This window comes from Monodelphis domestica, chromosome 3 (genome assembly GCF_027887165.1).
Source record: "Monodelphis domestica isolate mMonDom1 chromosome 3, mMonDom1.pri, whole genome shotgun sequence".
Lineage (NCBI taxonomy): Eukaryota > Metazoa > Chordata > Mammalia > Didelphimorphia > Didelphidae > Monodelphis > Monodelphis domestica.
Window position 1 is genome coordinate 333,927,964 of NC_077229.1, and position 14,926 is coordinate 333,942,889.

The 14,926-nt window shown below is 38.1% G+C and overlaps 1 protein-coding gene across 6 annotated transcripts in view; it reads right to left on the minus strand.

Annotated features, from left to right (window-relative positions):
• TPD52 (tumor protein D52) overlaps positions 1 to 14,926 on the minus strand; it is a 371,490-nt gene that overhangs the window by 272,780 nt on the left and 83,784 nt on the right. The window contains exon 1 of one of the 6 annotated variants that reach the window (XM_001377421.4): positions 7,765 to 8,265. The exons of 3 other annotated variants lie outside the window; for them this stretch is intronic. In XM_001377421.4, the coding sequence (XP_001377458.1) occupies positions 7,765 to 7,903 (139 nt within the window). In that variant the 5' untranslated portion in view covers positions 7,904 to 8,265. Of the gene's footprint in view, positions 1 to 7,764; positions 8,266 to 14,926 lie in introns of those variants that run through there. 2 more of the 6 variants (XM_007486915.3, XM_007486916.3) reach the window with 2 other exon arrangements.

The following is a 14,926-nucleotide window of genomic DNA, read 5'->3' on the forward strand; positions in this document are numbered from 1 at the left end:
AATATTCTCATTTTATAGAGAAGTCAAATTAGGCCAAGAGTTATTGCTAGTGTGAGGACTGAAATCTAAACCTCCTGACTTGTACAGCAAGGTTGTAGAAATTTGGCATTCCTTATAGGCATTGACCTTTCCAAAGCCCCAAGCCCTTACTCTCATGACCCAGGATAAATTCACTGAGCAGGTGAGTGGACTCCTACAGCCTTTCAGGTACACTGTGGACTCAATTTCCTCCCACTCCTGGGGTCAGAAAAGTTTAAGACTAAAAACAGCAGCTAGTCTTCAAATAGCACCTCACAGTCTACAAAGCACTGACGGGAATCTGACTAAAGCATGGGAGAACAAAACTTTATGAGAAATAAAAAGTCCCTGGAAAGGGGGATGCAAAGTGTCGTCATTCATTCCCACCCCCCACAAAGGTAAGTCTTCTAGTAGAGTCTGAAGCTGTCTCCCTTTAACTATCTTTCTCAAAGACTCCCTCTTAAAGGGAAAATCCACTTCCAGTATAATTCTAGGGCTCTAATCACAGAAGAAAACACAAATGGGTCATGGCTGTTGGTGCTGAAGGGGCTATCTCCCAGGACCCTTCCCCAACCCTAGGTCTAGTCAAAGTCTGAGTACTACTAGCCAAAGCACCTCTGCCTTCTCCCCCATCCTTACCCAAGGAACTCTAACTCCAGAAGCAGCAGTGCTGGAAATGCAGTACTCTCCCAATGGGATCTCCTCCTAGCCCACTCTCAGCATCCTACAATTGCTTCCACTCGGATTCCTTCCTAGGGGAATACAAAAGCTTCAGGAGACCTTTAAAAGCCTGGGACGAAGCTTTGGACTGCCCTTCCACCTTTGTTTTTATTCTAGGAACAACCATAAACCAATTAAAATGAGGGTTCTTCCTTATAAACTGAAACAAAAGGATCAGAAGCAACATCAAAGTTAACTAACTAAAACTTCCTAAACATAGTTCTGGAATTTTCTTTTTCTCCTTTTTGAAGATTTTTATCTCTATAGGGTACGAACCCCCTCCCCCCAAAAATAGTCCTTGTTATTTGAAGGCAGCCAAATGATACAGTAGAGAGTACTGGGCTGAGAATCAAGAAGACTAATCTTTATAAGTTCAAATCTGACCTCAGAGACTTACCTGCTGTGTGACCCCGGGCAAGTCATTTAACACTGTTGGTCTCAGGTTCTCATCTGTAAAAATGAGTTGGAGAAAGAAATGGCAAACCCCTCTAGTGTCTTTGCCAAGAAAAGACCAAAATGGGGTCCTGAAGAATTAGACATGACAGAAAATAACTGAACTACAACAACAAAATTTATTTGAGCAAATCCTTGATCAAAATTAGATATTAGTCAACTAGGTGGCACAGTGGATGAAGCATTGGACCTGAAGTCAGAAAGACATCATTTAACCTCTGTTTGCTTCAGTTTTCTTTTCTTTTCTCTTATCTTATCTATATTCCCCCTATTATCTGTAAATATTATTAGCACCTACCCCACTACCATCAAGAATGTTGTGAGGATTGAATATATTTGCTTCTTTGTTTTTTTAAAGCCTCACCTTACGTCTTAGAATCAGTATTGTGTATTAAGATAGAAGACTGAAACGGGCTAGGCAATGGGGGTTCAGTGATTTGCTCAGGATCATCAAGATAGGAAGTGTCTGGGACCAAATTTGAACCCAGGACCTCCCATCTCTGGGCCTGGCTCTCAAACCACTGAGTCACCCAGTTGCCTCTTCAAATATATTTGTAAAGCATTTAGCACAATGCCAAATGCTACAAAAATGCTAATTATTATTATTATTATTATTGCTCAATCCAGCATGGCAGCTTCTTTATTTGTCCATTCTAGGAAGCCAGGCAGCTTTGCCTTCTCAAGCCAGTCCCCCTCAGGGTGTAAAGTCAGAGGACTGGAAAAAGGACAAGGATTCACAAACCATAGAGGTAAAAGAGAAATGTAAGGAGGAACCGATCTAATTATTATCTTTGGAAGCTACATTTCCTGGAAGCCGGTGCAGAAATGAAGGATGTTTGGCTTGAAGGAAAAAGGATCTCCAAGTGGGCAGAGTAGAGTCATGGTCTGGAAGGGAGAAGAGTGAGATGCAGAGATGCCGGCTGGGACCCAGATCCCAGGTCCTGAGTATCTGGGGGTTGTGCTAGGACACCACAGCTCTCTCTAGCACCCTCTCCAGCTCTGGTCATCAATGCCCTAGCCCTTGGCCTGGCCAAAAAAACCCAGCAGCTAATGACACTGCTGGGCATGCCCACTTAACACCAAGGCATGAAGAATTGGTGTATTTTCCTTCCTCTTCATTGTACAGAATAAAATAAACCTGCTGAAGCCCAGACTGACATCCCGCCAAGATGTAGATGTAGCTGGGAGAACTGGTGGGGTGTGAGCTGGGTGATCCCTTTAACTCCTAGTTATTCTCCCTGTGTTCTATTTTAAGTAAGCATTCTTTGTTTCCTAGTACATAAGGTCATTTGTTCCTTTTGAGGAAAGAAAATGTGGATTGAAATATCATGGTCTGGGGTCAGCTAGGTGGTTCAATGGATGGAAAGCAAAGCCTAGAGACAGGAGGTCCTGGGTTCAAATCTTGTTTCAGACACTTCCTTGCTGTGTGACCCTGGGCAAGTCACTTAACCCTCATTGCCTAACCCTTACCACTCTTCTGCCTTGGAAGCAATACACAGTATTGATTCTAAAATAGAAGGTGAAGGTTTAAAAAAAAGAAAAGAAATATCATGGCCTTAGCTTCAACTTTCATAGCAGTAGAGGCAGGCAAGGGACAGGAGAAAAATCCCTAGGCTTGGAGCAGGAAACTCGGCTCACTATTGTCTTAATTGTGGTCAAATTACTATACTTCTCAGCATGTCCTCTTTCCTAAAAAAACTTCTCTCCCTTCCCAAGAAGTTTCTGTTGCTCTCGATTGACTCTAGGATAAATGGCAAATACTTCTTTGGGGCATTTAAAGTCCCTCACAATATGGCTTCAACTTATTTTTCTAACCTTTTTCATTTTAGACTTTTCATTTCATTTCATTTCATTTACACTCCAGCCTCAAATCTAATGTGTCCTTCTGTCCCTTCTTAGTCCTTTAACAGGCCTGCTTCCAAGTCTAGAATGCTCCCAGGGAGACGCAGTCCTCCCTTCTCCCTCTAAGAGATCCGAGCTGATTCTCCCAGATGTGAGTGCTCCTCGTGCCTCCCTTCAGAATTATTTTGTTTAAATTGTATATATTTTGTAGAAACTATAGAAAATATTTTGGGTGGACATATTTATATACATTTATTTTCCTTTTGTACTTTTAAGACAGGGGATCTATTTCTGTCATCATATGCCCAATGCTATTTTCCTACCTGTCTACATTCCTCTGAACTTCCCCATCACACTCTGGGAACCTCTTCCCCTGGAAAGATCACTTCTGCCCTGAAACTCTTTCCTCCTCAATACCCTCTGCCCCTGGAAGAGAGAGTTTCTCTTATAACCTCCTTTTAAGGGGGGGAGTGCTGGGCCAGCCATCCAGCTCTGCATTTCCTATCTGACATCATTCTTCTAGATTAAAAAACATTTTAAATTAAAAATTAAATTTTTTTACATTTTAAAAGATAACTTCCATCTTAAAATCAATACTGCATATCCGTTCTAAGGCAGAAGAAGGGTTAGTTCAGTGACCTGCTCAAGGTCTCACAGCTAGAAAGTGTCTGAGGTCACATTTGAACCCAGGACCTCCTGTCTCTAGGCCTGGCTCTCCATCTACTGAGCCACCTAGCTGGCCCCACTCTTCTAGATTTCTTTATCACATCCTTGCCCTGGGGATTTTTTTGCTTTCTTTCCCCCCCAACTGTTCAGCTTCTATTTGTATATAGTATTTCTAGAATACTATATTATTGACTTGATTATCACTCGTGTATATCAGTATAGGTTTGGGGGTTTTAGTTTTAAAAGATTACAGTATTACAAAATTATAAAGGAGGGAGGGAAGGGAAGGAGGGAGGGAAGGAGGGAAGGGAAGGAGGGAGGAAGGAAGAATAAACTCAGAATGGGTGAATGACTTGAACTTAAAGAAGGAAACTATAAGTAAATTATGTGAACACAGAATAGTATATACATGTCAGACCTTTGGGAAGGGAAAGATTTTAAAACCAAGCCAAGACTTAGAAAGAGTCACAAAATGTAAAATAAATAATTTTGGTTACATCAAATTAAAAAGGTTTTGTACAAACAAAATCAATTTAACCAAAATTAGAAGGGAAGCAACAAATTGGGAAACAATCTTCATAACAAAAACCTCTGACAAAGGTCTAATTACTCAAATTTATAAAGTGTTAAATCAATTGTACAAAAAAATCAAGCCATTCCCCAATTGATAAATGGGCAAGGGACATGAATAGGCAATTTTCAGTCAAAGAAATCAAAACCATTAATAAGCACATGAAAAAAGTATTCTAAATCTTTATAATTAGAGAGATGCAAATCAAAACAACTCTGAGGTACCACCTCACACCTAGCAGATTGGCTAACATAACAGCAAAGGAAAGTAATAAATGTTGGAGGGGATGTGGCAAAGTCGGGACATTAATGTATTGCTGGTGGAGTTGTTAATTGATCCAACCATTCTGGAGGACAATTTGGAACTATGCCCAAAGGGCGCTAAAAGACTGTCTGCCCTTTGATCTAGCCATAGCACTGCTGGGTTTGTACCCCAAAGAGATAATCAGGAAAAAGACATATACAAAAATATCTGTAGCTGCACTCTTTGTGATGGCAAAAAAATTGGAAAATGAAGGGATGCCCTTCAATTGGGGAATGACTGAACAAATTGTGGTATATGTTGGTGATGGAATAATAAAGTGGAGGAATTCCATGGAGACTGAAACAACCTCCAGGAAGTGATGCAGAGCGAGAGGAGCAGAACCAGGAGAACATTGTACACAGAGACTGACACACTGTGGTACAATAAAGTGTAATGGACTTCTCCATTAGTGGCAGATCAATGATCCTGAACAACCTGGAGGGATCTATGAGAAAAAACACAATCTACATTCAGAGGAAAAACTGTGGGAGTAAAAACACAGAAGAAAAACAACTGCTTTATTACATGGGTCAAGGGGATATGACTGGCGTGTAGACTCTAAATGATCATCCTAATGCAAACAACAACAACATGGAAATGGGTTCTGATCAAAAACACGTGTAATACCCAGTGGAACTGCGTGTCGGCTATGGGAGGGGTGGGGGGAAGGGAGAGAGGAACAGAATATTATTTTTGTAACCACGAAATAATGTTTGAAATTGACCAAATAAAAATTTTTTTAAAAATTTCTAAAATTAAGAGCCATTCCCCCTGTTAACAAATGATCAAAGGATATACACATATGATTTTCTAAGGAAAACAATCCAAGCTATCAGTATCCATATTAAAAATGCTATAAGTCACTAATAATTGGAGAAATTAAATCAACACTGAGATTTTATCTCATTCTATCAGTCTGACAAAATTAAAAAAAGAGAGAACTGAAAAAATGTTGGAGGAACTATAGGCAAACAGGCACTTCAAAATGCTGCTAGTTGAGCCATGAAACAGTCCAACTATTACAGAAAGCAATTTGGAACTATACCTCAATATATAGGGATTAAACTGTGTATATCTTTTGACTCAACTATTTCACTAATAGATCTATGCCCTAAGAGATTAAGAGAGAGAGAGAGAGAGAGAGAGAGAGAGAGAGAGAGAGAGAGAGAGAGAGAGAGAGAGAGAGAAAAGGAAAGTATTTGTAGCAGTTCTTTTTGTAATGGCTAAACAAATTATCATATATAAATGTAATCAATACTACTGTGTTTTAAGAAATGTTTAAAGAGACAGTTTTAGAGAAACCAGGGAAGACTTTGATGAGTTTTTGCAGAGTGAAGTGAGCAGAACTAAGATAAGAATGTTGACTGACCAGACGTCCAATGATGTCCAACTACAAGCATTTGTCATCTTTCTACCTACAATCTTTTTTGTTCTTCACATTCGGTCTTGTGACTTAAAAAAAAATTATCATTTATTGCACATCCTTATTTTATTGCTTCCTTTCACTCTAGCCCTCCTCTTTTAAGGTTTTCCTACTCACCACAGCAAACAATAACTAAAAACTCACCTTCCCAGAGAAATAGAATTGCTCATTGGATTTTGCCCAGGTGTGCTTTTGTCCTATACACAATCTGCTAAGAGATTGTTAGCTCTCTAGGATAGGTCACTATTATCTACAACACACAAATAAAACATAACCAGCCACTGAAGCACAAGAACAACACAAAAAGGAAACCAACCAGAATAAGAACATAAGGACACTGTTGCCATGAAAAGGCACTTTTTACTAATGATTCTGTTTTACATGAGTAAAACAATCTCCCCCACTTAAATTATAAAAATTGAGAAAAATGACAATAGAAGTATCTCATCCTGGATGTCTAATGTTTAAGCATGCTGCCAGAGTTCAATTACTTTTTTTAAAAAATTAAATATTGCTCAATTCAATACAGCATGGTACAATGGAAAGGACATGAAGTCAGAGGATCTAGATTCAAATGCTGCCTACTATGAGTTTGACTCTGTTACTCAATCTTTCTGAATCCCACTTCCTTGCCCAAAAAAGTAGGTGGTTGGACAGGAGGCCTCTAAAGTCTCTCCCAGCTCTCAGGCTCTGAACTCATGACATAATTCCTATGATCAAAAATGGTCCCCATTAAATGTCAATCTAAGAAGCCAGAAAAGAAGACAACCAATGACAAAGCTGGACTGACTCCCTAGGAAACATGGCAGTCATGGAGTCAAATCCCCATTATTTACATAACACACACACACACCCCCATTCACACACACACACACATACACATATATACACACATATATACACATATACATATACATATATACATAGTCTTCAGTCTCACACAACACATACTACTCTTGGGACTCCCAACTATAACCCAGGTGATTCCTGCCTATATTTTACAGAAAACATTGAAGAAGAATTTTTGAGTCATAGGCAAACATGCAATTAGACCTCTCCCTTAATCTTTTACCATCCCTGTCTAGATTTCTATGTTCTCATACTTACATCATATACACAATCTTATATTTCAAAAATGATATTAATTAAACTCAGCTTTTACTCTTTGTAAGGTTGAAAAAAAAACTTGGCACACATTGAAGGAGTTTGCCTAGTCAGACATCTGGTACTCCTAGTACTAATTTCAGGGTCTTCATAGATAATTTACAAGGATTCTATATATACTGGCACAAAGAAACAACAGCAGCAAAAGGCAAGAGTGAAACATTGTTATTTTTTGCCTTGATATTAATTTATATTTTGGGTACCCTGTCCTCAAATCTATAAATATAGCCATTCTTTGAACTTCAGTTCTGCCAAAAGTCTGTCAGCTGAGACTATGTCAGAGCAGGTCAACTTGCACATTTTGCTTTAAGACAAAGGTTTTCAGGACTTCCTCTTTACTTTTTAATGATCAACTCCATGAATTCATAATAATCCAGTGAAGAAGCTCTAGGCTAAAAAAGTCAGCTACAAAATCCACACTATCCAAATGAAGTATACTTCTTCCAGAAATCCAAAAGTGGGTTATTAATGCATGGTAATATCATTTCCCTACCGCTAAGGCACACAGGTTCCTACACAAGATAATACCCCACCAAACCTCATTCGAGGGAAAGGTTTTATTGTTATAAACATCATTTTGTACAGAAATAGTTAAGATAGTTACCGAGTCTCTGTAGTGTAGGTGATCCTGGTGGAGATGTAGTTACACTAGGAGACAGGTAGAGATAGTTTTTGTTCACTCCTGTATCGAAATCAAAGGGTGATTTATAGTCCTCATATAAGTCCATCTCTCTACGATCCATTCCAGGAAAATGGACGGCACATGATTTTATGACAGCATGCTTCTTCTTCCATTTAGCCTGAGGCACATTAGGCTCTGCTCTCTAGTCTACACAGTCTCAATATCCTGCTTCCCCCTACAAAGTATTCTCTTTCCTTTTCAAACCCTTGAGATCCTCCCCATGACTAGCAAATACAACACCTGTTTAATAAGTGACTGGTCCAGAGCAATCCCAGGAGGAGCACTTAATTTCTGTCAACAATGAATAACCTGGGCAGGGCTAAAACGAATATTCTTCAGTAAACAAAGAGAAAGAACCTCCAACCTAACCTATAAGAACAAGTCTAAAAAAAGTCAGGGTGTCGGTTTTTTTGGGGTTTTTTTGTCAGTGACCAAGGCATTTACATTTATTTAAACAAACCTGTCAGCTGACCACCACAACTCCCCTAGAATAGCCTTAATCTTCTAGGGCAGAAAAGGATTACTAATCAGTAATCTACTCTAAATACCATCTGGGTAGTGCCCATCCCTTCCCCCATCCTAGCTGAAATTCCAAGTATAGGAGAGCTACTTCCTGCTTCTTCAGAAACCTTTCTAAAAGTTGAACTCCATGGAGTTGAAAAATAGCTTATTCCTACAATTGAATTTTTCTAACAAATAGTTTCCACTCTATTTGGAAGGTTGAATTGCCTTGCTGTATTTTAGGTCCTGAGTTCTCCAAGACTTTGGGTCAACATAAAGAAAACTATGGGCTGTATGTACCAAGCTACCAGTATTGTGGTGCTTCTTTGTTTAGCTAAATTTTGGCTCGACAGGTGTCAGAGTTAACATGCCAAATTATACACACTTGTGAAGCCACACAGGAAAAACCAATTTCTCCTGGCACAATGCATTACCAAGCTTGGTGGGAATCTTTGAACAGAACACTTCTCAGCTAAAAAAGAACGCTGAAATTAGCCCAAGAGGCTCAAATGGGCCTTTGTTTGGCCAGGGCACTCCATGTTCCTGGTGGTTTTTAACCCCAAGGCTCATCTAGTATTATTTGTCCAGGGAAAGGTACTATAATTAAAACAGTCATGACTCTTCATGAATACCCATGGGGCAACTGCAAAATGGATAAAGTGATCACTCAATGTTTTAAAACCTACCTGGTTGAGAAATCAGATTTATGTATAATTGGAGAGACATACTATGGTCTGCAGGAATTTTAAATTTTAATTTTTTATAAAATAATATATGGTATTTATTTGATATTAATTACATTGTATGAAAATATAATAAATATTTAAATTAAAAATCAAGAATTTAAAAAATTATTATCTTGTTATTTCTATTAGTTAACTACTTAAGTTTACTACTTCACTACTGCGTTCACTACTTAATCCACTAAAGGGAGTCAATCAACTAGTATTTTTTAAGTGTCTGCTGTGTGCCAGGCACTCAGTCCTCCAAGTCAAAGTTTTGATTTACTTTCTCAGCAAACCTTGCTCTTTCTATACTTTCAACCTCTAATTCTGTCACCTTACCTTAGTCTAGGGTCATAATATTTGCCATGGTAGCCCTCAGGATAGCAAGAGTATAGAACTGGAGCATGATTAATGGTTTCCTGATCCTATTTTTAAAAAATTCTTACCTTCTGTCTTAGAATTGATATTAAGTGTATAAAAATTAAAATTAATCTCAAATAATAAAAAGAGATTTTAAGAGATTTATTAATGATCATTAGAAGTAAAGGAATGAAAAGGTAACAAAATAAAAGACCACGTGTCCATGGCTAATCAGCCTGTTCAAAATCCCTGCTTACCACCACAGTCAACAGGAAGCAAAGAGGTAAGACCAGGAACACCCACTGAATTTATTCCTCTGTCTACAGGAAATCCGTAATGACAGGAAGTCAGTGGGCTCCCAGGAAATGTAGTTTTTAGGGTAACAGATTTCTAATTATATAAGTGTGGGTTCCAAAGCAGAAGAGTGAGGCAATAGGGATTAAATGACTTGCCCAGGGTCACACAGATAGGAAGTGGGGAGGGCAGATTTGAACTCCAGGATGTCTTGTCTCCAGGAATGGCTCCCTATCCACTGACCACCTACCTGGACCCCTGATCCTATTCTAACCTTGCTTAACCAATGATTTTTTTCCAAGCATTTTTTGATAAGCAACATGATTTCAAAAAAGTTGGAAAGATGTTCAGAACTGATGCAGAGTGAAATAAGCAGAACCCGGAAAAATGTGTACACAGTAACAGCAATGTGGTAAGATGATCAAAACTTGGCTACTCTCAACAATGCACTAAACATGAGACAATCCTGATAGACTTATATCAAGCAATGCGAATCACTTCAAGAGAAAGAACAGTTCGATTAATCTATAACATCAGTGTATTTATGGCTTTATTTTGGGGGTTTGGGTTATGTAGGAGTGTCCTCTTACAAAAATGGCCAATATTGGAAGTGTGTTTTGAATGAAAATCAAGATAATTTTTTTAAAAAAGCATTTCTGCACCACAAATTACACTTCTCTCGGACTCAGCAAATCACAAGCACGTTGCTACATCATAGTATAATTTATAGAAACACTGCATACTATCTTCATAAGTACTACAAAAAACATTCTGAGATTTGGATTTTTTTAAAATTTTTTAATTGCATCTGTCTAAACTTCTGAGTACTAAAAAAAATGTCCTTCTTCATTCAATGGGTTCATGCCACCATTCATGGAAGTCAAGTGCTTTAGTAAACTAAAGAACTAGGCATTAAGATATTGCCTGAACATTAATGTACTTGACATTTAGGGGACTTGTAGAAGGAACCTTGGATTCTCAATCTCTGCCATCAGAGCACAAACCTGGGCAATTTCTACCCAATGGAAAGGCTTCAAGATTGGGTCCTGGGACAGGTTGAATGTCTATTTTTCTGAGAATCAGCCTAGCCAAATTAGGACAGATTTATCTTCAAGTTCACCACAGTGAGATTAGTTTTTTGCCTAGGGAGACTCTTTGACAACTGTTTGCTGTAGATAATTACTATGTGTAAGGCACAGTGCTAAATGCTATGGAGAGTATGAAAATAAATAAAAACCAAGATATAGCGGACAGCTAGGTGGTTAAGTAGATGGAAAGCCAAGACTAAGAGAAGGGAGGTCCTGGGTTCAAATCTGGCCTCATATTTCCTATCTTTGGGACCCTGGGGAAGCCACTTAGCCCCCACCACCCAGGCCTTACCACTCTTCTCTCTTGGAACCAATATAAAGTATCCACTCTAAGATAAAAGGTAAGGATTAAAAAAAAAAACATAGCCAAGAAGTTTACAAGTAGGTAAGTCAAGTAGGTTACACTGATTAATTTAAGACAGAGAACACTGGAAAAAAGATACAAAACAATACTGTAAGTTTCAAAAAGAGATCACTTTTATTCAAGGTGATCAAGAATGTTTCCATGAAAAAGGGTGCATTGGAGCCAAAAGAATAAATAAAATTTTATAGAAAAATACAATTTTTAAAATTTTAAAGTTGAGGGAAAAAAACATGATCATCTGAATTACACACTAAAGGACTACTAGGATTTTGACAGAAAGTATATATTGGAAAACAGGAAAGGATACTGGAAAGAGGAAGGAATTTCAGAAAAATGAATCAATGACATGCTATTATATACCAGGTAAGAAATACATATTAATTTTTGACATGAACATGACTGACATGGAAATATGTTTTGCATGACTTCAAATGTATAACTGATGTCATATTAGTTGCCCTTTGGTAGGTGGTGATATAACAGAGTTTCAGGGGATGAGTTTGGATGATAATTTAGGCCAGTAAACTGGTTTGGGAATGGCTATTGTGCAGGCAGAGCCAGCATACCCTAGGTTATAAATTACAGGTGTTTTGATGCAATAAGGATAGGGTGAAAGGGATTCGGTTATACCTTTCATTATTATAAATATCTATAGCTCTCTGGATCTACAAATCTCTCCACAGAGAGATTGCTTCTGAGTGGTTCTCTACTTTATTTCCTATTCTCACTATATATCCCAAAATTACTAAACTTATCTAAGCTAATGCTAAACACCCCTTGGATAATCTAATGATAAAAAGTCTGTGTGCAAGTCTGACAGGGCCCAGCAATGGTCTCATGCTCAGCTGTTAGTTGTCACAGTACAGGAACTCAATTGGTGTCAAAAGGTCAACAGGTACAGGATTCTCTAAGCAGAAATAAGATGTGATGATCAAGCAGTCAAAACCACAGGGACAAGCTAATTCTCCTCAGGTCCATACAGACTGAAAAAGCCATGGTCCTAGGCTTAACTGTCTCTCCCCAACAGCAGCTGCTATACTCAGAATTCCAGAATTCTGTCCTTTTGCTGTCAGTCTGCAAAGTCACACACATTTAACTTTTATCTACAACAGTAGAGTGGGGAGTAGAGGGAAGGAGGGCTTTTGAAACTCAAAAATTTAACAAATTAACACTAAAAACAAATTATTTTTAAAAATAATAATTTGTGGCACAGTGAATAACCTAATTTAGTTCATACTTATGAATAGTGATAAAGATAAAACTGAAAAGGAAGGTTGGGGCAAAATCATGGAAAAAAATACAAAAGAGCTTGGATTTATCAAGCAGGTAATGGGGGGCTGTGAAATATTTTTGAGGAGAATAAAATAATTAAGGCTGTCCTTTAGGACAATTAGTCTGACTGTAGTGTATAAGATTATTTGAGGCATAGAGAAAATATGCAGAAGTCACTATCATAGTCCAAATGACAAATAATCTTCTTTGTCAAGTATAGCTGTTTTACTTAACAAACACTACTTAAAATTTAAGACATTTAAAAATTATCTAGATAAGAAACATAATGAAAATCAAATTAAATTTGGGCATGGTATCTTAGAAGACTGACCTTTCACCTTCCATGCTTGGTAGTGTGAATTTTAGATTTACTCCACCCTGTTTAGTCTAACAAACAGGAATGTCTACACCCCTAGTTAAGGATTAAATGTTGAGAAGGATGGCCTATGACAGATATGTGTTAGCAAATGACAAATCAGAAACAACTGACAGACCCCCCTGGGCTGTCTTAAGTCAAGCTTAAGCTACCACTGGTACATGTGAGATGCAGGAAGTGATGTAAAAAAACCAGTCTATATATTTCATGTCACTTCCTCTCTCCAGGCTCTTTTCCCAGACACTTGGCTGGTGGCAACGTGCTGGGCATCTTGGCGTGCCTGCAGCTCTTGTCTGGGTTTGGCTTGTAGCAACGTTTTGGTGTCTTGGAATCTTGACATGGGTCAGGTGAGGTGTCTTCCCTGAGCTCTCTCAGAGTTTAGGCTGATTCCTTTTTTTTTTTCTTTACCTTTCCTAAAAGCACTATACTCCTAGGAGGCCCCTCATTTCAGAGGAGGCCTCATGGCTGGAAGGTCTCTGAACTCCCCTTGGCTCAGGTTGGCCAGAGAAATCTTATACCCTTTCCCCTCTCTCTTCTTCTTAATTCCTTCCCTCTATGTTAATTAAACCACCATAAAATTCTCAAAGGGACTTGAGTATTTTTATTGGGATTTGAATTAATCCCTGGCGACCAACTAAATTTATATTCAGTTAAAAAAAAAAACTCTAAATTTACCCCTTACAGTAGGGTCTGCCAAGAGAAGGGAAAAATTAAGAGCAAAGATTCTAGAACAGGTTCAAAAAGTAAAAAATGCTCATAGCCTGATGTGTCAGCAGGGGGCAGACAAGGAACAGTCTACAACAAACTCTTCAACTGTACCATGAATACAACAGATGCAGGATATAGGACAAATAAGCAAAACCCATTTTAAAATTCCATTGCAAAGCAAGAAAGTCAATAGGGAACTGCAAATACAGGAAAACTATAAATCAGATTTGAAATTTTTTTCTTTTCCTTTATTTCTAACTAAAAGAGTTCTAAGGCTATACATAACTCCATATTTTCAGGCTCAAAAGGTAAAAATGAAGACTCAGGTGACTATTCTTTTCTGAAGGTCTCACTCAACTCCCATCTCTGATACATACAGGCTGTGAACTTGGGCAAATCATGGAACCTTTCAACACAACTCTAATATTAGAAATTGGAGAGAGGGTGCTAGTCTGTGCTTTTAGAGCAAGTTTCAACATCTAGAATTTCCTATACTAGTAAAATCATAAATCTAATCCTGATACTTCTCTCTCTCTTGATATTAATGATCAAAAGTCTGTCAAGATTATTTTTATGAGAGGGCAGCTGGATGGCTCAGTGGATTGAGAGCCAGGCCCAGAGACAGAAGGTCCTGAGTTCAAATTTGGCCTCAGACAATTCCTGGCTATGTGACCTTGGGCAAGTCACTTGACCCCCATTGCCTAGCCCTTACCACTCTTCTGCCTTAGAACCAATACACAGTATTGATTCTAAGATGGAAGGTAAGGATTTTTTAAAAATATATTATTTTATGTTTTTTTTATTCTCATAAGTGTATGCATATAAAATCTTATTCTCACAAAAACATTTTATATAGGTTAGATGGGTTGGTAAATCTTGATATTCTCTTAGTCACCTTTTTAAGGGCAATACTAAAAATCCAGTATTCTTTTGCACAGTTTTAATATTTTCCCCTTTGTGTTCCTTTTAGATTTAATCTCTCAATGCCCTAAAAATGTACATTTAGTCTATCCAACTGCTTTGCTCATTTTTGTTCTCTTCAGTATCATATCATATCTGTCCCTGATGGTGAAAAAAGATTATTTTAACATTCTTTTCGAGTATTTTTTCCTGGGAGCCATCAGGCCATGACACCTTGACAGAGTCATGCATGGTAGCTAAGGAGGCCACAAAGTGGCCCTTGGCAAGATGTGATTGCCTACTCTATCCCCCTTGCATGACCTCTCTTATCAATATCCCATACCTATGGAATTGACATGATTATTATACCCCCTAGTCTCAGAAGGAATAATGCAAGAGCAAAATACCTGTACCCTAATTCTCTAAAACATCAAAAGATCAGACCCTCAAACCCAATTCCAAAGACTATCATGGGTTAACTTTTATTTAGGAACAT